This window comes from Tyto alba, unplaced genomic scaffold (assembly GCF_018691265.1).
Source record: "Tyto alba isolate M040663 unplaced genomic scaffold, T.alba_DEE_v4.0 Super-Scaffold_32, whole genome shotgun sequence".
In the NCBI taxonomy this organism is placed as follows: Eukaryota; Metazoa; Chordata; class Aves; order Strigiformes; family Tytonidae; genus Tyto; species Tyto alba.
In genome coordinates this window covers 5,939,386-5,964,077 of record NW_024881307.1, presented here as the reverse complement: position 1 = coordinate 5,964,077, position 24,692 = coordinate 5,939,386, and the positions used below count along the sequence as shown (strand labels likewise).

Below are 24,692 nucleotides of genomic sequence, written 5' to 3'. Positions count from 1 at the left end.
TATGGTACAGTATTTTTGAAGGAGGAATGCTTTTAAAAGGAAAAATGTACAAACACAGATAGCAGTACCCATTACAGATGTGAGGAAATTCATATCCAGATTGGGACAGAGTGCCAAAAATATAGTTGGTGGTGTAATTGAAGTGCATGGCATAATGTTACCATTTGCATTTCTGTTAAGTACGTTGGCGGGTTACCTTACCTGAGATTTGAGATGGTTGGAGAAAATAACACTATGTTTGTGTATGATGTACAGACACTTCCTTTGGTGGGTGGATATTCTAAATCTTTAATTTTTGCATACAAAGATATTTAAGGTTTTTTGGGAGAGGAGGTAGAGTTAAGACTTCAGGAATTCTTTCAGTTTTCTGTAACTTAAATTTATTTTGCTTGGTTTTGAATGATAAAGAGAACGCACTTGCTGTTACTAATTTGAAAGGTTAACGAAACTGCTTCTAGAACCTTGGATACACTCCCAAAGCTTCTTAGGGAGATCATTTTTCCGCTTGAATTCAGTCTGGGAATAAATTTTTTAGGTGAACTTAATGCACACGTTTTAATTTGAATTCCTTGTTAGCAAACAGAGCTAGCTAAGGTTATTTCCGAAGGCCTCGCCAGTTAGGCGATGCTTCTGTGGTGCGGTAGTCAGGATCCTCTGCTTTGGTTTGACACAGACACGGCAGCATTCTGAGCAGAGAGTCTCCAGCTGACAAGAAACAGAAGGTTGAACGCTGCAGTAGTACGCACGACTTTGATCCGACAGGTAAAGTCCTAAAACTTCACAGGTGAAAAACTAGACTTCAATTTGAAAAGTATCGGGGATTGGAATAAAAATTATTTTAATGTATCAACAAATGTGGTTTTCAGAGTTGTGTTGTTCTGTGATTGCAAAGCCTTTTTGAAGCATGTGGGCACTGAAATTAATATGGGCTTGCTTTTGAACATGCTCATCTACAAAGCAGCTGTTAACTGTGCAAGAATAAACCTAGATTAGTGGTATCAGTGAATAATTATAACTACTACCTCTTTCAGAAAAGTCAGTCTGAAATTTCAGTAGGCAAATACTGTAATTAGTTGTGAGTAGTTCTTTTGGCTGTTTTAGTTGAAGTGTGAAATTGGAGATGTTATAGGCTTGATTAGGGCTGGTATTTCTTGCTGTTTTTTTTTTTGTTGCTTATTTTTTGTTTTTTTGGTTTTTTTTTTTTTTTTTATTTGTTTGGTTGTCTTTTTTGAGCCTTAGTGGATTTTGATCTATCTCTGTCACTTGTAAAGTGAACTTGTACTTTCCAACATGATATATTTTAAGATAAGTGTATATTTTTAAAGGATATGCTATCCTATTTTTTTTAACCTTCCAAAAGGTTAAGTTAGGGTCAATTTGGAAAGCCTGTCCAGTGCTGTCTTGGAAATTAGGATGCATGCAGGGATTCTTCATTCTCTCTCTGAAACACTAACCCAGTAACTACTATGTATGTTGATGAAATGCATGACAGGCTCTTGTCTGAGCCTCCTGGCCCCATGCAATGTATGTTTTTCATGTCTGTGCATTCTGCTGTTTAGTCCAGTCTTTTCCCTGGGGCTTGTGGAAGTCATGAGAGTTGAATGTAAAGGTGGTAGAACTTGCAGATTATGTTTTTTGCACAAGACATTTGAAGCTGGTGTTTATGAACCGTCCTGTTTGTTAATGCTTTCTGCCCCTAGCTGCACGACTGCTTCCTAGTGTGCACAAAATAAATGAAAATGGGCTTTTAACGTTGGCTTAAAAAAAAAAATAAAATAAAAAAAAAATCCCGTAAGGGAGAAAACCTGAATTAGTGCTTGTCATCTTTACCTATTCCCAAGGACAAAAGAAATGTAAAATTATTTCAGGTTGGAGTAGGTTATGGGAGGTCTTGGGCTATAAACCTGTTTTGTTGAAGGAATTTGTTTTCCTCAGAAGCAAATTCAGGAATCCTTTAATCTTAATTTGATGAAAACAATTCCAATTTTGAGAGCTGTTACCTGGCACCACTGTTAAAATGCTTGTGATCTGGTCTGACAGATAAAGTCTGTACTGTAGCCTTCAAAAAACTGTTTTCTTTTTAAGGGGTGAATTCAGAATGCTGAACTATTATGTGTATGTCAGTTACTTGCTCTGGAGATAAATGTTACCAGAGTTTCTATGCTTGGACTGTTTTTTATTCAGAATATGTTCTGTAGTCTGCAGAGAACTTCTTTTATTGTGTCTTAGATTCTGTAATAGATTCTTTGTGGTGTTACCTGTGTCTTCATGCTCATATTATTCACCCCTTATTCCAAGTTTTTCACCTGTGTTTTGTTCACATCTTATTTGTGTTTTGCACGATTTAACCTAATAAATCAGTCTGTTTTTTTCATAAAGTTTTTTTTCTCATGTTTGGTCTCCATATTTTCTATATCTCTCTCTCCTTTTCTCCTGCTCTCGTGCAGATAGCTCCTCCAAGAAGACAAAGTCTAGTTCGGAGGAGAGTAGATCCGAGACGTATGGTAAGATAAAGCAGCTGCTGCAGCCTTGCAATTTTGCAGTCTGCTTCATGCTTTCTGTCTATGCATCCAAGGCTTTTATCCTTTACATGATCCGCATGGTTGGCTCTGCAGCAGGGAGTGGGAAACTCAGTTCGAATGTTGCTTCAGTGTATCAGCTTGTAGTTTTTGTAGTGGCTGGAAACTAACCCATACCTGGCAAGTGTAGTCTGGCACCTGGATTCTCCTGTTATTTACTGATAGTTGGGAAAACCTGCTAGGACTGCCCTTCTTGGGGATCTTGTGCCACTGGGTATGTTTGCGATTGTATAAAGACACAGCTCGTGGTGAACTGCAGAGGAGTTTTGTGGTTGAGAAAAGTCTGTGTTGTGTTCTAACTTTGGAGGTTAATCTAGATGAGCCAGCAAGTAATCATTTTGCATTATTTGTAGAGGATCTCATGTCAGTTCATTTTCATGTTTCACAGAAGTGGGAAATATATTTGTAAATAATTAAAAAAAAATATAAGAATATGAACTTCACCATTCTTTGTTCTGAGGAGGTAGTAAATACCCTGGCAGTCCTATATTGTTGTGTATTACTACTGTGTTGTGGGCTTGCAGGCTGGAACAAATTGGCATATAACAGTTTGGGATAGGAGTACCCCCCCCCCCCCCCCCATCGTTATGCTGTCAGTACACCATGATGGGTGCTGTTGGAAAGAATATCCACCAGACACATCCTGTTTGATCATCTTCCTTCTTTAGCTTACATCAGATCCATCAGCCCTTGGGCTGTGACACTTTCTCCATCCTACCTTTATGTTAATCACTTGTTACATTTCTGATCTCTAAAGATATTTGCACTCAGAAACTAGAAGGTAATAAGTTTTCACAGGTAGGTGGGGGGTCTTTTGGATCATACCAGCTTCTTAGTACCCTTGGACCTAGGCTGAATCTGGCCAGTACTGCTACATTTCATGGTTTTAAGTGTGCATGTTCAACTCTTCTCTTGACTCCAGCTATGGGTTGCCTTTCTTTTCCTTTCCTGTTTTTGTTTTGTTTTGTTTTATATTTAAACCAGTCTGTGATACTTTCTAATTTTGATCTGTTGTGAAAATTTTGCTTGCTGCATAACCTGCTGTGGGCTTTTGGTCAGGTGCAATGACTCTTCCAGTATCAGCTCGTATCATTCCACTAGAATAAAACTGTCACATATTAATGGCTGTGATCCAACTTCTTAAACCATGCTCGTAATACAAAATGATGCTGTCATAGCTTTGATTGTAAGAAACATTAAAAAATAAATTAAAAAAAAAACCCAAACTTAACCCCAAAACCCACCAACCCTGAAGAGTTCCTTCTAAACCAATGTAGACATGTTAGCAAAAGCCCTTTAGTTGGTGCAGTTTAGGGGAGGTGTGATCCATTTCGTCTGTGAAAATGAAATCTTAACTTTCCCTGGAATTTTGAATCACACACCTTTTTTTTTTAAAGCAAAGTAATATGACAGTCGTGTTCCTCAGGGTGTGAGTCCTCAGAAACTGTAAACAGGTTTTGAGAGTGCCTTGATTTGCTTCAGTCGAGCTAGAAACCTGTCTTAGGGAGACTTGGCTTGCTGCAGCTTGTATGTCTTTCTTCCCTGCTCCAAGAGAATGAACAGGGAAATAGCCAGCTTGAAAAGCAGGTATTTGGGGATGATGCTTCTGATGAGCTTGTGTTGAATCCTTGACCACTTCTTCCCTTTGCCAGGTAGATGCCGGTTAGTGACAGTGAAGTCAGGTTGACTAGATTCCTGTATCTTGAACCTGTATTAATTTTTGTATAATGCTGCTTACCCATAGTATACTGGAGGTGCTGTCAAACCATTGTGGGATAATTACAGGAAACATTTGGTATGCTTGATGGAATGTATCTGTGTTTATACTTCTTTCTCAGTCTGTACAGTGTCCTGGTTTTTCATTTATGGCAGAAAGAAACATGACTTCCTAATGTAAGCCTTTACTTCCCCCAAAGTTTCCTGCAGATGCTCTATCCATGTCCAGTATCCATGGGAGCAGTTTCTACTCATCCTTCCTTTCCAGTGGCCTTCGCTGTGTTGGACCTTGCCCTGCCTTTTGTCTCTGTCCTCTAATTTTTCCAGGTTATGTGGTATGTGTGGAGAAGTCTGCTGTTTGCTTTGGATGGGACCAAACTATTTAAAAACCTACAAGTAGAAACACTACTGATATTTTTCTCTCTGGTGACTGGATGTTAGCTGGCTCTTTCTTTGGCTAGCCATTGGAAAGTGAATAATAGAAGTCTTGAATGACAACAGGAAAAGGAGGTGTGGCTCTTGCCTATGGGTTTGGTTTTACCTCTTGAAATTCTTAATTAAGGAGCAAGAGACCAGAATTTCTTGAAGATATGAGTGGATTGGGCAGGGGCAGAGTGGTTAGTTAGGGAAATTGTTCTAATAAAAAGGGGGAGATTTATAGTAACATGAAACTGAGTGTGATATTCTCTTCCTTAAATCCAACCATCTCATATCTGTGTATTCAACAAAATTTAGATGATCAGGAGAGAGATTGAGCATAGTTCAGATATGCTGTAATTTACTAATTAGTGCTATATCCTCCCAGAATACTTGATACCTATTTCTTGAAGTAGAAATCTTGTCTCTGAAATTAACTTAAAATTGAAATGATCTTTCAGGGTGGTAGGTGAGATATCAGTTACACTTCCCCATGACTTGCATGCTCTCCAGAGATATCTTCCTTTTTATTTAGCAATGATCAGTTTCTGGCCCAAATATTAGACTAGACTGTATACATACTCTCTTCAACTTCGGGATAAGTTTTAAAATCTTTTTGTTTAGAAACCCCAGATTTTCTCATTGAGATTTTTTTTTTTTAAATTGAACTTACTCTTCCTGTTTTTTTTCTTGCAGTTCTTGTCAGCCTTGTGTCTTTATGTTGTGGCCACCGTTTTTCCAGACTCTTGAAAGGACTCTTGGGAGCCCCTCATCACTACCCTTATAATAGCCAGAAACGCTGCGAGTGCAAGGGGCACTTGACCACAGGGGTTGAATGTGTCGTTGCCATGGGAGCAGATAGTCCTATTTATCATGGTTAAAATACATGGCTCTCTTTTTCTATAAAGGTTACCAAGCCTTGTTTTATGAGAAGCATTCAGTGCCATTGTTAGTAACAGTTTTATCAAGACACTATACACTGCACTAATTCCAAACAATATAGTTTTTGGAATGATTTTACGTGACTTCTGTTAGCAGGTTAGTGGAAGAATCTGAAGAATGCTGATGATATGGCATTTCGTATGAGATCACGGTAATAACTAGAACTAAGTGAAATTCAGATTTTCATCCTATGAAAAATTCTCTTTATAAAAGCTGGTCATTTTATTTGTTTTGTGGAGCAGGGTTTCTGAAAATATGTTAGAGAAATAAAGCTTCCCAAATTAAGTGAAACATTTGGACATTCTCAAAACCCCAAGGAGTTTGTTTTTGTTTATTGAATGATTCATTTCAAATCACTATATTAAATTGCATTTTCCCATTGTGGCCTCATGCCTCCAGGGAGGTTATAGTTCACAAGTCTCCTCCCATGCCATGTCCCACACAGTTTGATGAGAGGAAGAGCTACATTGTATTATGGGAGATGTAATTCATGTCTTCATTCTCTCTAGAGAGTCAGGTTTTTAGAATCTACCCATGCTCTATTTGTTGTGCACTGCTATGGAAGTGAAATTTCCTATTTTATCAAATAACTTCCAAATATTTAGGATGTGTAGAAGAGAAGGTGAATGATCTCTTTACTAGAGAAGCTCTTGGACAATCAAAATGTATCTGGCAAGACCATTTGAGACAATAATTTTTACCATGGTCTGTCAGTGACCTTGAGAAGTTCGGACTCTCTCCTTCCCTATTGTCCAGAAGGCACACTTGTAGTGGGGCTGGATAACTGAGCCACCATGTCACAAAGGGAATAGTGCCACCTATTGAAGAGTTGGTTGATTTAGCTTTTCTTGCAATTCCTTTTTCCCGAGACTGGTAATTTCTAGCTGCTTTCATTTTTAATCTGAAACCTCTTTAACTACAGCACATGGTTAGCTGCTTTACTGTACTCTTGGCTTAAGGCTATACCAGTGAGTTTGGGGAATTATACATGATGATGAAAAAGGATTTTTAAGATTTATGTTTTTCTCCACAGAATTTTATGAATCCACTCCAGATAGGAGCATGTAGTCTGATTTTGTGTATTTAAATCGTAGTTACATTGATGTCTCCTCATTTCATGCCACCAAGATAATGTCATGTGAAAGCAATTGTGGGAATAAGATAATTATTGACTTGCTTTTTAGTACTATCAGTGATGAGTTCTGTTGACCTTGTAATCATTAGTAAGCTTCAGCTGGAAAAATGAAATATCATGGTAAGATATTTCAAAATTAATTACTCCATCCAGGGAATGATAAGAATCAGAACACGGAAGCAAAAAAGGTGAATGAAAAGCTGACTGCCACTTGCTAACATGGACTCTTCAGTGTTGTCTCAAACTTACAGACTTTAATTAAAGTGGATGAAGTTGGTTGAGTTAGTAATTTAATGTAAGAGTTCCTGTGTGTATTGTGATATCAAGGCGTGACAGTAACAGCTATTGAAAATTTCATGTTACATGTCATTGGGCTCTCGGTGGTTTGTGGCTTTCCTTTCAGTCCATTCCGGAGTGTCTAATGAGGTGTTCATGGTACAAGATGTGGGCTATGAAAACATTGCTGCTCTGGTCTTAAAATTCCACCACTGAGCAGATTTAAAATTGAATGTAATTTACTTAAAGAACAAAAGTGAGCAAATGACAGATTTGGGGGGTTTCTTTGCTAATTTTTTCTCACAACAGAATGAAAGACAGCACTTGAATGTTGCTCTTTTTAGTCTACCTGGTTCAGACAGGGAGTGCTATCAAAGCAACACTCTGCAAAGTTCTGCAGGTAATGGTGTTCAGCAAAATTTCAGATAACTATTAAAATCACTATAAAGCTGCTGTGTATCCCCATCGAGCACAGTATCTCTGAGCTGGCTTATGTAGACCTCTTTCCAGACTTTTATATTGTGTCAGAAGGGTCAAAGTGCCTGCTTCTTGTTGGAAGGGAACTAATAAAGGGAAAAAGCAATTATGGACTACTTTGGGTTCAAGTTGTCCTAATTTCAATTGCTTCCCCATTCAAAAATTAAAAGGTGATCTTGGGTGGAATTGAGACTTGTGGTGTGAAACAGTTCAACTTGATTATTCTTAGAACTTAAATTATACCCTGTAAGGTTGGTTTCTGTTGCATCTCCCACTGCATTGCCTCTGCTTTGGCATCTGGTTCATTGAAAGAGGAAGCTTATCAGTAGATCCAAGGGCTATTGGTTCTGAAAAAGGAAGAAATTCAGTGGAAGAGCGAGCATGCAGGGCTATACTGTGCCTTTAAACAAGGACAGTTCTTATGAGTCAAAAGATTAGTTAGTGTCTTACTCATAAAACCTGTACATCTGGCAGCAGGGTTTAAAATGAGCAGTTTTTATGAAATAGCATGTGTTCTCTTTCCCACACCCCACCCTGGGGCATCATTCTTGTGAAGTGAGACTTAAAGAAGCTTGGCCATATAGAAAAATGGGAGGTACAAAGGGGAGAGAGGCATGTTCTTTCACTTAACCATATAAAGAGGATGCGAAAGGTGATGGGTTTTCATCTCTTGTCTGCTTTCACCTTGCATCCATTCCATCAACTTACTACAGATTGCTGTATATAGCATAATTTGCTTCTACTTTATCAGCAGAAGAAGAGTTACCAGGATATAATACTGTGACCAACCTCCTGCAGAAGTGCTGGAATGCAATCTTTTCCACGACTCCCACACCCATTTTCATATATGCTATGATCAAGGAAAACAGGGCTGACTGGGCAGACAGTATTTTCATTTGAGGCTCCTCATTTCCATTAGGAGTTGCTCGAGAGAAGTGAAAGGAGCTGTAGTGGTGCGAGAGTAATTTACGATGTGGGTATGACTCTATACTCTGTTACAATTAAAAATGATTTCAGAAAAGACAGTCTTGCTGGGACAGCATCTTCACAATTCCCTTTACTCCCTCCATACTAGATGAAACGGCTACAATTTTGGTATGGCATTGTGGAGAACTCCAATTCTTTCTCAAGATGCTGGCATAAGAATTTTATCTGACGGGGCTTCAGAAATTAAGAAGCAAAGCAAGATGCTAGAAATAAGGGTGTTGTTTAGTGGGTAGCAGTTTCTGCTGTGTAAATAAAACAATGAAATGTTTTGCAGAGTTCCTAAAGTCATTTTTTCAAGATAAGGGCTCCATTGTGGTAGGATTTTTACAGATGTTCCTAGGAACGTGCTCTGCAATGGATATGCCAGGACTCTTGCTTTGTTTTGAATTTCCCTTATTTATTTTTCAGGTGAACAGACATACGCAACATTTCACCTTTTCAAAATGCTGCATATACTAAGTACATTTATCTCTGCAACAGTATTTATGTTCACATTATACTGAGTAATCCTAGCACTGGGAAACAAAACAAGTTGCCTTTGATCTCACACAAGTTAAAGGAGGAGCAGATTCAAACTCACATCTCCTGGGATTCTGGCCCTGTACTTCAGTAGCTCAGTGAGAAGCATGCTCTTGATTTCAGAAGTCTTGTTCAGTGTAGTAAGCGTGGCTTGTACTACTTTACTGCTGCTGTTCTGGTTCTGTGTGAGACTCTTATCTGGAACAGAAGGTGCCCCAAGATGAGATTTTTACTGAGAATTGGCAGAACTTTTCCTGGTCAATAAATCTGTTTTAGTCCACTCCGCTGATGTTAGTCTGAGACATTTGTGACTTACTTTTTAGAGTAGATTGTAAAAGTGGTTTGGTGTTTTTGATGGTGTACTGGAACATGACAGCCATCTGCCGTACTTTGAAGAACTGTTAATACAGACAAAGGGAAATTGTGCTCGTTGGTTCATGTACATAGCTGCTCTTCTTTAAAAGCTGCTTTTACCTCAAGTTGTGTCTGACGTGCCAGAGCTGTCTGCATCTCTGCTGTTGTATATCTCTGTTTTGTGTAACTGAAGCAATAAGCTTGACCTGTCTTGACATTCCTATCTGTTTCTGGATTGATGCCCTGTTTCTGTCTCTCATATATTTTCCCCTCTGTTGTACTGTACCAGTTTCTTTAGTGCTCTGTGATTATCTAGGAGGATAAGGTTTTGGACTGATGCCTAGCTTGTGTCTCTTTGTATTTCTCTCCTCTTTCTTCTGCCCTTTCCCCACCTTTCTTATGCAGGTCTTGTTCAACGGTGTGTTGTTATCCAACGGGATGAAAACGGATTTGGGCTGACGGTCAGCGGAGACAATCCAGTCTTCGTGCAGTCGGTCAAAGAAGGTAAGCAGGCTGGCTAAATGTGCTAGGCAGAGGCCTAGGGGGTCATCATGTGAGTGAAAGAAACGTGCGTGAGCTGGAGGAGAAACTCTAAAGGCCTTCCTCATGGGTGGGGTGGCTGTAGCTTTGGAGCAGACACGCAAGGACAAAGCACGTTGCACTGCTGGGATGCAGTGATTTGTCTCCTCAGTGTCTGATGCATTTGGAAACTGACCTCGTGTCTGAGAGGAAGTAAATGACTCTTTGAAAAGTGATGGGATTGTGGCTTGAAGTATCCACTGTAAAATGAGAACAGAACTGCTCTAGTCTAGATACTCTGATTTTAATCTGATAGAGACAGAGGAAGCTTGGGTGAGTGTGGGAAGTAGCTTTGCTTGGAACTGTAGAAGAGCTTAAATCATTTTTACTTTGAATAGTTCTACTGAAATTGAAACTAATTGATTTTCTTGCCTTTCTAGATGGAGCAGCCATGCGGGCTGGAGTGCAAACAGGTGATAGAATTATCAAGGTAAGGGCATTCAAATCATCAGAGAAATGGATCCCTTGTATTAAACAAGCTCTTTCCCTGAAAGAATGTCATTGATACGTCTGCTGTGATGTTTGCATTTGCCTGTGGGATAGAGGAATGGTCTATGTTTTGGTGTTCTGGGGATACCAGAACAGTAAGCACTGGAAGCCCACTGCTGAATGTTAGTTTTGTTGTGGAGTTCACCCTCATTTCAGAATTTTATGGGCGAGTTCAGGACCCTACAAAGTTCAAGTATCACACGTATAATAAAAGCAGAAGTGGCAGAGAAGGAAGAGAGTTATTAATAATTACCTGTAAATAGTCAGTCTTCTTGGATTATTGTTTTTCCCCTAATTGCCGCAGATCTGTGTTATATTTTAGTCCCAAACAACTAAGAAATCAAGTCAGTAACTAAAAAAACTATCTAAACTATTGCTGCAAAATACTGGTGGTGCTACAGCAGCTACTGACACAATAAATAGAGCTGGGATTTCCACTAGGCATTTAAATTAATGAATTAAATCAGCTACCCTAATTTTTTTTCTGCCCAGTCAGAAGTGGATTGTTGTGTTGTTTTGTTTTGTTTTGTTGGTTGCTTGATTTTCTTTGGTATGTTTGTATAGTTTTCTTTTTGCAGAGCTCTGCTCACCAAGATAAACTGTTAGAAGAGTAAACCATTTATCTGTTAGTGTCTTGAAAGACATAGTAATGGAGATCGAGGGGGAAAGAAAATACTGTTCATTCTGTGTGATTACTGTGTAGTGTGTGGGTACCTTTAGAAATCAGTAGCTAAACACTGTTAACTTTCTCTTCCTCCCTACCCCCAGGTGAATGGCACACTTGTAACACACTCAAACCACTTGGAGGTGGTAAAGCTGATCAAGTGTAAGTAAAGGTAGTTTACTATTTTTGTCACTGTGCTCCTTTAAAGCATGAAAGGCATCATTTTAAAGGACCAATGACATGACCAGTTCAACCATCAAGTGACAGGGACAAGGTCTAACCATGCCCCATGCTGAGAGATAAAGAGTGTGTATGAAACAGTGAAGTGAAATTGGAGTAATTTTGACATCTCGGACTTGAGCTGATAGATACTTTTCCAGTTTGTCCTTAGCTTGGTGTTCAAAGTTGCCATCAAACCTTGTCTATGCGTCTTCCCATCTTTATACCATAGCTATTCAGGCACTCTTAATGTAGATTATTGTAGGATGCTTACAAAGTACTGGCATTTCTAAAGAAAGTGCATTCTTGGTTGATTTTCTTGTACAAGGAAGAAGGTGGCAGTTGTTCCTTCCACCCTAGTACAGTTTATTTTGTAGCATGAGCGTATGTATACTGTAAATACAACCTGGTGAATGTGACCTGATAGACTTGAAATTGGATTGCATGCTTTTATGAAGAACGCATGGAAGTTTTTGGATTACCTGAAATTTAAACAGAGATCTCTAAGCCGGAGCTAACAGTGCTTTCAAGTTCTCTGAAGAACAAATGAGTGAAGTATGGTCTGTGTTTCATCTCTTGGGTGAAATGGCAACCAGAACAACAGCAACCGTAGAAATCTGCAAGTGTATCTGAAATGTGAATTGTTCTTGTTCTCCCTGCAGCGGGTTCCTATGTAGCTCTCACTGTTCAGGGGCGCCCACCAGGGTCACCCCAGATTCCATTAGCTGATTCTGAAGTGGATCTGGCAGCATTTGGCCACATGTCTCCCATCATGACATCTCCTCATTCACCTGGTGCATCAGGAAGTGCAGAAAGGATTACTAGCCCAGTGCTTGTGGGGGTAAGATTTAAAGCTCTCTTTCCAAAGAACTAGCATAGCAGTGAAAGAAATGTAGTCATGTATTTTTTTTCTTGATTTGTTTTGTGCTTTTTGCACAAATCAAAATTGGAATTGGAACATTTATCCTGCCACCCAGTGGGCATTTAATCACATGGGGAAAAACATTTTGCAAGTAAAAATATGCAGGCTCATCTGAGATAATACAAATTCAGTTGAGGGGTTATTCACAGGTTGTCTTTGAGGTATACTTCAATTTGCATGTTGTGAGTTTATACATTGCCAGGTCCAAGCCAGTCGTGCTGTAACTTCTATTAAAAAGTGGATTGTAAGGTGTGCAGGCATGTGGCAAAGAGTAGGGAAAGCAAATAAGCAAACACTTACGGTCTAATTTCATTTTTTTAAATGCTGTTACCTATATTCAAAAGTAGGAAAAAATGCATAAGATAGGACTTAGAAACTTGAATTGCTTCTTGTAAGGCTTTTCAGAGCCCATGTTTAGGAAGTAGGTGAGAAATGGGCATATCCATTTTCCTTATCTTTCCAGCTCCACCATAAAACCTGACCCTTAACCTCTCCATATTTTCTAGGAGGAGAATAATATTGTCCACAACCAGAAGGTGGAGATTCTGAGAAAGATGCTACAGAAAGAGCAGGAGCGGCTGCAGGTACTGGAGTTGCATGAGTTTGAGGGAGGTAGAGGAAAGTATGATACAAAGATTGGTTGTTGAATCACTACTTAGTAGCATCTTCAACATTCCCTTGCATAGCTTGTGTTTCAGCTTAGCTTTTCTATACACCAAAGATCTAGGTCACTCTTACTGAACAACTCTTGAGCTTTTAATCCTTGACAAAGTAAGAAAAAAATTTTGGGAGCTTTCTTAAGTGGAAATGTTCATATCTGTTGATCTGATATAATCTTTGGGCAAGTAAGCATCTTTGACTCTTATTGAGAGATTTCAGTAAATCTCTAGATTGCAATTATTTTCATATGGCACAGGAGAAAGAGCACAATATAAAACGGACATTCTGTAGCATGTAATTGGTACGTGTGCACATGTGCTGTTTATTATTTAAAATGTGTAAAAGGAATGAAGATTAGCAGTAGGTTGTAGTTCTAATCTTGGATACTGAAGAGATACTGAGTGAAAGCTCATCAAATTATTTTTCAGTCTCTGCAAGAAGAGTATAGCCGATCACCCACCACACGACTGCTCAAAGAGATACAGGAAACGAAGAAGCACATTCCTCAGCTGCAAGAGCAGTTGTCCAAAGCCACAGGCTGTACTCAGGTAACAGAGTGTGTCAGGGTTCTCTGTGGTATGTTCTGGGTGAAAATTCTTGGGGGATGATGGTGTCCCGAGCAAGCAGGAGTTCCCTGCCATGCTCTTCTGTGCTTGTACAGGCAAATTGCACCCTCTAGAGTTGAGACTTGTAATTAGGCTTGCAGAGGCTGTCAAGCAATACAGTGCAATGTCAGTGTGTGAAGTAGACTTTACAATGGACTTTCAAATCATCTGTGAAAAACTGCTTTTAAAACAGTAAGTGCAAACTATGATGTGTTTATTAGTTTGACTGTCAATTACAACAATAGAAACTTATGAAGTCATTCTAACAGTGGAGAATGAGTAACTGGAAGCTTTAAGCAGCTTTGCTTTTGCTTTCAGAAAAAAAAAATGTGGATGGTATTATTTTTCCCCTTTTCCCTCAGCCTATAATATTATAAGTCCTGAAAACTTGGTGTGATTTTTATGTTGACTTCTCTTAGAAAAGCATTGCATCCTTTTCTAGATATGTGAAGAAAGTTTTATGAATGTGAACTATCTGATTTTTGAAACAAATAATGTTTAAGGTTTGTCTCTTGAAATGTTCTGCTTGCTTTGTGCTGTCTCCCAACTCACTTTATCTTTTTAGGATGGGGTCTTGTCCTCTAGGTCTGTGATGGAGTCGCTGCAGATCAGTGAAGTGGAGTCAGAGAGCGGGGACTGTGTGAACAAACTGGATTACAGTGGTGACAGCCCCTCCCGACCAAACAGTGACATTTCTGATGTGAGTCTTGAACAGATCCATGACTTTACTTCTATACCTTTTGGATTTGGTTTTCGTGTGCAAATTCTTTCTGTCTGTGTTGTTCTATTTGTCATATATATGTACTCTCTCTCAATAATGCTGTGTATTACTAGAATAGGCTCAGTACACACCAAAAATATTTCCCTGAGGAAGCGTATTATATTGGACTTCCATTAGGGACTGGGAAAGAAAAAGTGTGGGTTTTTGGTTTTCATCCAGGATTAGATTTTACTGACACAATTCCTGTAACCAGACAAAGAAAGATGGTTGCCGGTATCTTTCTCTGAACTTGGAGATGCCAATTAGAGCATCTTTTAAGAGTATGGTAATGTTCCAGTTGCAGTAACTGTGACTCAGATCCAGTCAGCGGGCAAGTTGCCATGAAAGTGGGGAAGAGCCTTACTTCTACCAAATAAGCTTCAATTATTCCCAACAGAAAAAGATCTTAGTCTGTTCACTCATTACTTATCAATCTGTATGCTCATATGCTCTCTCTATTGAAGTGCCTTAGCACCTAGTCCTTAATTAAGTCACAATCTGATTAGTGCAGAGGAATTGAGACACTGTACTTGGCTTTTGGCCTAAGGATGTAGGAGCTAAATTTGTACTAGCATTTGAAAGTGAAAGAAAGATGGGTTAGGTATATCTCTGAAATGTGAACATACATATTGTTTTGAAACATTCGTCCTCCAACTCCAAATCCAACTAGGTATCACTCATAATAAATGGAAAACAAAATTCTTATCTATCTTCCTAATAAACTTAATCCTGTCAGTATTGTGGATCGTATTTGATCACTGGAGGTGATTGACACAACAAACATTTATATGTTTGCATTGGAAGGGACTTTAAAATCATCTAGTTTTATCCCCCCTGACTTGGGTGGGGACACGTTTCACTAGGCCGGGTTGCTTAAAGCCCCGTCCAACGTGGCCTTGAACCCTTATGGGGAGGGGGCAGCCACAGCTTCTCTGGGCACCCTGAGCCAGCACCTCACAACCCACACAGGGAAGAATTTCCCTTGTCCTATCCCCACGCTCACTGAGTCCCCCCCCACCTCTCCTGCCCCCCCTTTAAGCCCTGGGAGGCCGCTCGAAGGGCTCCCCGGAGCCTTTTCTTCTCCAGGCTGAACCCCCCCAACTCTCTCAGCCCAGCCCCCCAGGGGAGCTGCTCCAGCCCCCCCAGCATCTCCGTGGCCTCCTCTGGCCCCGCTCGAGCAGCTCCGTGTCCTTCTGCTGTTGGGGGCCCCCGAGCTGGCCCCAGCACTGCAGGGGGGTCTCCCCAGAGCGGAGCAGAGGGGGAGAATCCCCTCCCTGGCCCTGCTGCCCCCCCTGCTCTGGCTGCAGCCCAGGGCAAGGGTGGTTTTCTGGGCTGCGAGCTCCCATTGCTGGCTCACAGTCAGTTTTCCCTCACCAACACCCCCGAGACCTTCTCCACAAGGCTGCTCCTCAATCCACTCCTTGCCCAGCCTGTATTTGTGCTTGGGATTGCCTCAACCCATGCACAGGACCTTGCACTTGGCCTTGTTGAACTTGATGAGGTTTGCAGGGACCTGCCCAGGTCCCTCTGGATGGCATCCCTTCCCTCCAGCGTGTCAACCGCACCACACAGCTCAGTGTCGGCTGGGAACTTGCTGAGGGCACACTCGATCCCACTGTCCATGTCACCAGCAAAGATGTTAAATGGCACTGGACCCAACACTGACCCTTGACGAATGCCACTCGTCACTGCTCTCCATTTGGACACTGAGCCATTGACCACAAGTCTTTGAGTGTGACCATCCAGCCAATTCCTTATACACCGAGTGGTCTGTCTGTCAAATCCATGCCTCTCCAATTTAGAGACAAGGATGTCACACAGGACAGTGTCAGATGCTTTGCACAAGTCCATGTAGATGATGTCAGTTGTTCTTCCCTTATCCACCAACACTGTAACCCTGTCATAAATGGCCACCAAATTTGTCAGGCACGATTTGCCATTAGTGAAGTCATGTTGGTTGACACCAATCACCTTATTTTCTATGTACCCTAGTATAGTTTCCAGGAGGATCTGATCTGTGGTCTTGCTGGGCACAGAGGTGAGACTGACTGGCTTGTAGTTCTTTGGATGTTCCTTTTTTGCCTTTTTAAAAATGGGGGTTCTATTTCCCCTTTTCCAGTCAGCCTGAACTTCACTGGACTGCCATGATGTCTCAGATGTGATGGATAGTGGCTTAGCCACTTCATCCTCCAGCTCCCTCAGGAACCACAGATGCATCTCATCAAGTCCCATGGACTTGTGCACCCTCAGGTTCCTTAGATGGTCTTGAACCTTATCTCCAACAGGGAGTGGTTCTTCATTCTCCCAGTCCCCACCTTTGCCTTCTGTGTCTTTGGTGGCGTGGCTGGAGCACTTGCCAGTGAAGACCGAGGCAAAAAAGTTGTTGAGTACCTCAGCCTTCTCCATATCCTGTGTTACCAGGTCTCCCATTTTCTTCTGGAGATGGCCTACATTTTCCCTAGTCTTCATTTTATCAATGACATACCTATAGCAGCTTTTCTTGTTGCCCTTGACATTGCTGGACAGAATTAATTGTCAGGGCTTTGGCCTTCCTAACCTGATCCTTGGCTACTCAGGTTAGGAAGGCCAAAGCCCTAACAGAATTACAATCAAGCTTTTTGATTCAAAGTGACCTTGAAAAACTTAAGGACTGGGGACAGTAGCAACCTCTTGAGGTTTAACAAGAAGTGCAGAGTTCTACAGCTGAGGTGAAATAACTCCATTCATCAGTGCAGGCTGGAAGCCAACAGACTGAGTAGTAGCCTAGCTGAAAAGACCTGGGTGTTCTTGTGGACACTGAAGATGAGCCAACAGCATGTGTTTTGCAAGTAAAGCCAAGTGTCTACTGGGCTACATGAGAATGAGGATTGCCAGCAGGTGGAGGGAAGTTACTAGCCCCTTCTGCTGGGCTGCACCTGGAATACTTAGCTCATTGCTGGGAGCCCCCTCTTCAGAGGGGATGTTGAGAAGAGGGCCTAGTCAGAGAGCTAGCAACATGAGTACTGTCGTTTATGTAGTAGAGGTGAAGAGAGCAAAGAGAAAGTTAAGGACAGGTGCACCAGTAGATTTTACAGCTCTGTTGTTACTCAGTGTTACTGTCTTTCTCACTGAAACTATTTCTACATTTGCTTGGGTTTGGGGTTTTTTTTGGAAACTGTGCATGTAGGTCACATTTTAGTTTGGTTGTTCATACCTCAGCTGTTTAACAGTTAGTTCTGTGAGAAAGGAGAAGTTTTGGCTGTTGTGGCTGAAAAACTTTCTGTGCAGTTCTCATTTTCCTGGATTTGCTGGTACTTACCAGAACTGAACTTCCTTCTTTCCCAGAGTCCTCGCAGTGGCTTGAAGGAGCGGATTTATCCGGATGAGAGCCCAGAAAAGACTGAGGTTCAAGATACTGTGAGTACAAAACATAAAGTGTCACAACAACATTTCCTGTAATGGGCCCATTAAAATCTTGCTGTTTTTCCCTGCTTTCTATATGGAGCATGCATAAACTTTGTTTTAGAAAATAAAATGAAATTAAAATTATGCAAGGAAAGTTAATTAGCTGAGTAAATGTTTATGGAGCTTAAGAGCTGTCACATTTAGAGGCAAAAAATATATAATCAGCAGTAAAACAGCTGGACCTAAAATAGGTAGAGCAGTTATACATATTGTTTTCCTTGAGTCCAGTAGCAAATGAAACAGTCTTTTCTGTAGGATATTTAGTCATTACAAGGCTGATGTCATCAGGGATGGCCTCAAGATTAGGTAAAAGTGGAACATAGCAGAAAGTACAGACCTATCTGAATGTATTATTATCTTCCTTAGGATGACTTCTGAAGTATTTTTCCCCTGATCTGCATGACTTTCCAAAGTCATATTTCTCCTTTTATACTAAGATGGCATTTGTCATATGCCACATGCTTAGTGTGATCATGTCTGTAGATGATGCAGTTAGTTTTGAATCATCTGATTTAATGTTTCTGAATGCTTGCAACTTGGGAGAAGCATTCATAAGGGGATCTCGCATATGCAGACTTGGGCATGGTTGAGTAAAGACACATGGGTTTCCACTGAGTTTTGAGAAGGAGAATAAAAATTATAGTAATACGTCTAACTTGATAAAGAAGTTTTACTACGCCAAGAGAGTAACAGCACTGTACACTTCTTCCTTCACTTCCCTTCCCTGCCCTTCTCTTCCCTCACTCCTATCTCACCCCAGGATTCCCAGTCCAGTGTTGGAAGTCCTTTATCCCGAGTGGGCCCTCAGATCATTGGAGCAGAGGATGATGACTTTGACACTGAACAGGAGCAGGTAGGAATGAATTTCAGCCTCAGCTACACCTTTCCCTCCTCGACCAGAATTCTCTTCCTCTGTGTCTAAATTACAGGTGCTCCATGACTTGTTTTTATTGAGCAGTTTTTATGTGGTGAATTAAGGATTAGAGAATGTGATTCCTGCTATTGCTGATCTTGCCGAATAAAAACATTTGGGGAGTTTATGATAATATGCCATCTTTGAATCGTTGTGTTAACCTTTCTTTCTTCTCATAACTTCAAGCTTCCTAGAAATTAATTTCCCTTATTTAATTTTCTTTTGCCTATTTAGTTTCTATTAAGTTCTGCTTTATTGTCACAGCAGTATAGATACCATGGCCTTTGACATATTTATTCTGAGTTATATTAGTCCTTTGCTCTGAATTATATTTCATTATATTGTACTCAGCGTTCAGGAAGGCATTTAAAAGAAGTATTCCTATTGTAAGCTCTTCCTGGGAAATTAGAATAGCATTGCAAAGGTTCTGCAATTGATCAGTTTTTATTTTGATTAAACAAATGAGGAGCTATGTTGGAACAAAGCTTCTTGGTTTTTTTCACAGTAGCCGTCTTCAGTAATTCATAGAGTTCCCTTGTATCTCTACAGATTAATGGACAATGTAGCTGTTTCCAAAACATTGAGCTCCTGAAATCTCGGCCAGCTCACCTGGCTGTTCTTCTGCATCATGTGGTGTCCCAGTTTGATCCTGCAGCACTGGTAATATGTTCTGGAATTGTTTCCCTGGCCCAAATTGGTAGTCTTAAGCAGAGTGCGTCAGGATGTCTTTGTTCATGTGTAGTGTTGTCAGTGACATGGCTGGATCAGCAAGGAGACAAATGCTGCTCCTGTGAGGGCACAAGAGTATGTCAAATAAATGAAGATAAGCATGAAGAGAACTGTCTCACTTATACTTAGCTCTTTACAAATAAGTATTTAGCTCCTGAAAGCACTTTATTCCAGTTCTGCCATTCCAGTGGTGGGGTTAGTTGCCTCCTGGGAAAATCTGATCTCTCTCTCTGTCTCTGCCTTTCCCTTTTCTGCTAATTACCAGGCAGCCTAGCTGAGGTTACCTGAGCAACCTAGATGGCTGAAGGTAGTTAGGAAGAGTTTCAATCCAGCAGTGCTGGATTCTGTGAAGTATTTGAAAGTAAACTTGAAGTTAGGGGTGTTAGAAGAGTTTTCATGGTATCACTTAATTTCTTCCCCTCCTGTTTCCCACAGTTGTGCTACCTTTACACAGACCTGTATAAGCAGACCAACTCCAAAGAGACTCGGCGTGTTTTCCTTGAATTTTACCAATTCTTCTTGGACCGAGCTGCAGTAGGTTCCCATCATTTCTCCCCAAGCATATCTAGCAAGTTGACTTTTACCTTTCTCTCCTTTCCTGAAGTGGAAGAAACTAAAGAGTTGCTTAAGTCCTCCAAAACAAAAAGTTTTTTTTGTTTAAATGTTACCAATGAATATGACAAAATGAATGGTGTATAGCCTCAGCTGCTTGGTAACTCAGTAAATTGCAGGGAATGCATTACCTGATAGGAGAAATAGTTTTGTGATATGCAAGCTCGCTCTAGCTGTTTTACATTACCTTTTAGTGGCTATTGCAAGGATTTGGAAATTTTGTGTGTGTATTGGGAAGCCTGAGAAACTTCTTCACTGTCAGGAGTTGGAGTACCAGATAGTGTAGCAGAGGCTAGTACCACATGTTTAGATGAAATAATCCTTGTGTAATATAGTACACATTCAGGATGGGAGTCTCCCCCTTAATACCATCAGATGTTCAGGTTGTATGATTTCAGCTTTTGAGGGAATTTTCTTGTATGTTTTGTACTGTGTATTTTATTGGGGTGGTGTTTGTTGTCTGTGTTCTTCCAGCCTTTCTTTTCTTTTGCAGAATCTGAAAGTTCCAGTTCCAGATGAAATCTCCTTAGAACTAGGTAGGGCGCTCTCGCCTCGGGTATCTATTTCTGCAGATTCTGCTGAAGCAATCCAAGCAAGTTTCTGAAATGCATTTGGGCTTACTTCAAACGTACGGTGTCATGTGTTACAGAGAGAGACAAAGAAATACTTCTTATGTTTCTTGGGGAGGACATAATACATGCTGTGATACATGTGTAAGTGGTGGGAAGCATTGGCCACATTGGCGTGTACATTTCTGAGCATGATAACGGATGTGACCAAAGCTGATTACACTAAATGCTCTGGAGTTCATATTATCAGCAAGTGAAAGGCAAAAGGCTACTCTTGGACGGATTAACGTATACATGTCAGTGACTTTATTATCAAGGACTGTTCTCAAAAGAATATTAACTTTCCTCTTCTGACTTACAGACAGAAGAAGGCCAGAACTCCTTCCTGAAGAGCTTCATCGTCAGTTTATACAAACTATGCAAGATAAAGTCTGTCCAGAAGTTCAAAGGAATCTGGAGGATTTCAGGTAACAACAGTGGTCTGTGCAGTTTTTCATTTAATTCCTGCTTGCCCTCAGTCAACATGTCTAATGTAGGGGAAGTCCAAACTCAAGGGACATTGTCATTCATCTTGGACTGAATAGGAAGATACCACTGATGAGGGCCTCTAGGGTCACCCTGTGACCAATCCTTGAATGGTTTTTATCACTGTGTTGCAAGTAATCAATTGCAAGATTAGTTTTAGAGCTTGGATTCTTCATTTCATGAAGAAATTTGAGGCAATTTCAGAATATTGTTATTATGTGATGCTTTATAAATCCTTCTTACTAATTGTGTTTATAATCAGCTTATCTTCTTTTTTCCCTTCTCCTTTTTCCTTCCCTCTCCCCTTTGGACATGGAATAATCCACTTTACAAAACTGTCATGGGCATATAGTAGAATTTGATAATTAATAAGCCATTTCATGTGAAGTCATGAGAGCACTGTGCCAACATGAGGTATTATACCAAGACAAGTGTTCAATAACAGACTTTTTTGTACCTAAAAATGTCTCAGATCAAGCATGTGCTTCAATTATACAACCTGGAATGCTGCAAAAAGAGTAACTGCTATTTCTTGCCCCTTGTGATGACTGCCTCTCTTGAGGCATAAATATCATACAACTTTATCCCCCTGAAGTCTGCTTTAGCTATGTTTTATAGTGAGTGCAAATGTTATGGAGAAATGTCATGTCTTTTCCATTTTCATACAGAACCCAATAATGAAATCTGTTTGACATTCTGAATGTCAGGAGGTTGCTTGTCCTTGTTACAGGTCAGTATTCGATTTCAAGTGATGCTTCCATCTCCCAATTTTTCAGGCAGAAACGTAGTATGGGATTGACTCTGGCAGAAGGAGAGCTAACCAAGCTGGATGCAGAAAGAGTTCGTGACCGGAATGCGGTGGAGAAGGAAAGAGCATGTGCAGAACAGATTATTGCTAAAATTGAGGAAGTCTTGTGAGTAACAGCAAGTATAATTGTGGGGGTAAAAGAGGTTCTACCCTGAACCTGACAACAGCACTGCAAATGAATTGGGAATGAGAAGCAATTTGACATCACTACATTTACATTGCTTCCCCTGTTTGCTATCAACTTACGTTTAAGTAATGATAGCCAGAAGTAAGCTAATAGTTAGGTAAAGTCCATATATCTTTTCAAGGAGGCTGCTGTTCACATAGCAGAAGTAATTCTTCCATTGTCAGATTGTTTATTATTAGATCAGAGTCCCTTTTTGGATTGTAGAAATGTATGGCTTCAGAACCCATTTTCTCTTTAATGTGAGCTTAGCCCAATTTTCCCAGCTTAACCTTCAGTTTTGTTTACTTCCTTCCCCCCACCCCCTCCTGACTTTCTAACATTCTAAAGGACACTTTGAACACAATTATGGATGTGACTGGGTGTTAATTGGTTTTTGAGTTTCATTTTTGAATTCGTTCTTATTTTCAGGATGACATCTCAGCCTTTGGAAGAAGACAAGAGGTAATGGAAGTTGTGTGGGCTTAGTCTGTGAAGTAAGAACCCTACTGCTATCTGTGTTCTACTCAGCAGAACAAGACAGCCCTCTCCTGGCTGTAGCCACAAATTCATTTTGTAAATCCCCTGGCATGATTAATTTGAATTCAGAGCATCAGCCTCTTGCTCTTAACCTCTTTTTTATTGTGAAGTTTGTTGCCTTTGTTTAGGTCTGGAAAAGTTACTGTTATTGAGAGTTCATGTTTCTTTTAGTTTTGTTTTGTAGCTGTTTCAATCTGGTACTAACATTTATTCTCTGGATATGCCTTGCCTTGTTCAGTTCGTATGTATACAACTGTCTGGGTAGCTTTTCGTATACTCTTTACAGTAACGGTGCCTTTTACTATTACTTATTTTTACAACTCAAAACTTACAATGTGACTTCAGATATGTATTTAGTATATCATTTTAGGACCTTCTATGTAATTCTCATAATTTTATTTTACCTCCTAAGCTGGTATGCCTTTTATATACTTCCCATCTCTTGTTTACAAGATGATAAAATTGGATATTGACTGAATCTTTCCCATTGTCTGTGATAGATTGTCTCATATTAACAAAAAAAAATAAAAATGCCAAGTTCTTTTAAACTAAAAATGGTTAATTTCTCAGTAGAACCTTTGCATTTGACCTTTGAAATTTTCTTAATTAAATGTATTTTCCCCAATACATTTCTCCTTATCCTCCATCTTCTTTTTTTTTTTTTTTTTTTCTGTATATACTTGGCAGTTCCACAATGCAGTATGTGATTCTTACTTACATGAAACACCTGGGAGTCAAAGTTAAAGAACCTCGGAACCTGGAGCAGAAGCGTGGCCGTATTGGTTTCTTGCCAAAGATCAAGGTAGTAGCGTTGTGGCTAGAGTGCATTTGTTTGAAGTGGCCCAGCGTGGGTGCTTCATTAGAATTCAAAATCCACTTTTGCAAGACACATTAGAAGTTGCTATGATTTTACAGTCTTCACTGCTGCATCAAGAGGATCTGGGATTACTGAGCTGCACAGAAGAACCTCACAGTTGAAACTGGGCTCTACATATGTTTTTAGACACTTGAATTAGAGACGAGTTGCCTTCTTTCTTACTTTAACTGTGTGCCTGAATTCTAACTGCTTGTTTTTCACAGTTCTAGCCTTATTAAAACTTTGGGTGAGAAATGTTTCCTATAATACAGCCTTGAATCTCTTGAGGATCTCATTAAGGCTAATCAGGCTTGTTGGCCTGTATACTTTAGTTTTCTTCTTGATAAACTTGCCCACAACCTCAATGCTTCGTGATGCAGGAAAGCTACTCTTCCTGCCACCCACACTTTCCCAGTTATATAATGAATTTTTCCACCAAAACTTCATCTCTCTGTGGGTGTGTGCAGTTGTCTCCCACAGTGGTGGGGTGTATATGGTCACAGTAGCTACTTATTTTCATCAGTGTTCCATCTTCCTTTGAAATGTTAAGACTTACAAGCATTCTGCACTGACAGTGCAAAAAGGCTGGATCAAGCGTTCGCAGCCTTTCTGAAGTGGTAAGATAAGTTGTATTTCTCTCTCCCAGGTGAGAGCCTGTATGCTTCTGGAGGTTTGGAGTCACAAGATGTTGTGCCTTAGAGAGACAAGATGCTACTGGTTGTTGTAAACTGGTCTCTTACGCTAGGGAGGACAGTGGTTTCCAGCTCCTGCTAAGTTAAAAACAGGGTGTGTGACTTTCTGCCTGTAACAAATGTATCTCTTGAGATACTGTGGCTGCCTGCTGCTACCCTGTTAGGCATCACTCAGTCTGTCAGTAGGTTGCCTTTGTCTCTGATGCTGCGGGATATTCACCTCAATAATTTGTTAGAAATAAAATTCTTTTGTACCAAACTACCACAGTTTTAAAGAATTGAGTCGATAACTCAGTAAATAACTGAATTTGAAGAAATGAGTGATCTGTTTGCTTTGCATTTCTTTGTTGTGTATTGACTGCAGCAAAGTATCAAGAAAGAGAAAGAAGGAGAGGAAAAAGGAAAGAGAAGAGGCTTTCCTAATATTCTGGGCCCACCAAGGAGACCAAGTCGACATGACAGCAGTGCAAGTATGTCAGACTAGGAAATATATGTTCCCTGACTAATAGTTTGAAAGCCAGATAAAGTCTCTGCTGTCTTT

The 24,692-nt window shown here is 40.2% G+C and overlaps 1 protein-coding gene and 1 long non-coding RNA gene across 7 annotated transcripts in view; one reads left to right on the top strand and one right to left on the bottom strand.

The window, feature by feature from the left end:
- ARHGEF12 (Rho guanine nucleotide exchange factor 12) overlaps nucleotides 1-24,692 on the top strand; it is an 82,505-nt gene that overhangs the window by 33,763 nt on the left and 24,050 nt on the right. Inside the window, exons 3-21 of one of the 3 annotated variants that reach the window (XM_032998187.2) lie at nucleotides 674-762; nucleotides 2,448-2,504; nucleotides 9,808-9,906; nucleotides 10,362-10,411; nucleotides 11,239-11,296; nucleotides 12,016-12,194; nucleotides 12,782-12,859; nucleotides 13,364-13,483; nucleotides 14,106-14,240; nucleotides 17,625-17,696; nucleotides 18,505-18,597; nucleotides 19,207-19,317; nucleotides 19,822-19,920; nucleotides 20,492-20,534; nucleotides 20,929-21,034; nucleotides 21,869-22,006; nucleotides 22,496-22,528; nucleotides 23,291-23,405; nucleotides 24,516-24,621. In XM_032998187.2, coding sequence (XP_032854078.1) covers nucleotides 674-762; nucleotides 2,448-2,504; nucleotides 9,808-9,906; nucleotides 10,362-10,411; nucleotides 11,239-11,296; nucleotides 12,016-12,194; nucleotides 12,782-12,859; nucleotides 13,364-13,483; nucleotides 14,106-14,240; nucleotides 17,625-17,696; nucleotides 18,505-18,597; nucleotides 19,207-19,317; nucleotides 19,822-19,920; nucleotides 20,492-20,534; nucleotides 20,929-21,034; nucleotides 21,869-22,006; nucleotides 22,496-22,528; nucleotides 23,291-23,405; nucleotides 24,516-24,621 — 1,781 coding nt within the window. The remainder of the gene's footprint in view (nucleotides 1-673; nucleotides 763-2,447; nucleotides 2,505-9,807; nucleotides 9,907-10,361; nucleotides 10,412-11,238; nucleotides 11,297-12,015; nucleotides 12,195-12,781; nucleotides 12,860-13,363; nucleotides 13,484-14,105; nucleotides 14,241-17,624; nucleotides 17,697-18,504; nucleotides 18,598-19,206; nucleotides 19,318-19,821; nucleotides 19,921-20,491; nucleotides 20,535-20,928; nucleotides 21,035-21,868; nucleotides 22,007-22,495; nucleotides 22,529-23,290; nucleotides 23,406-24,515; nucleotides 24,622-24,692) is intronic. The other 2 variants (XM_032998188.2, XM_032998189.2) reach the window with 2 other exon arrangements.
- LOC116962943 overlaps nucleotides 1-24,692 on the bottom strand; it is a 50,528-nt gene that overhangs the window by 25,555 nt on the left and 281 nt on the right. Inside the window, exons 2-4 of one of the 4 annotated variants that reach the window (XR_004407882.2) lie at nucleotides 19,267-19,445; nucleotides 17,599-17,694; nucleotides 8,929-9,246 (exon numbers count right to left, since the gene is read on the bottom strand). This is a non-coding gene — a long non-coding RNA (uncharacterized LOC116962943). Of the gene's footprint in view, nucleotides 1-8,928; nucleotides 9,247-10,094; nucleotides 10,182-13,499; nucleotides 13,645-17,598; nucleotides 17,695-19,266; nucleotides 19,446-24,692 lie in introns of those variants that run through there. The other 3 variants (XR_004407880.2, XR_004407881.2, XR_004407883.2) reach the window with 3 other exon arrangements.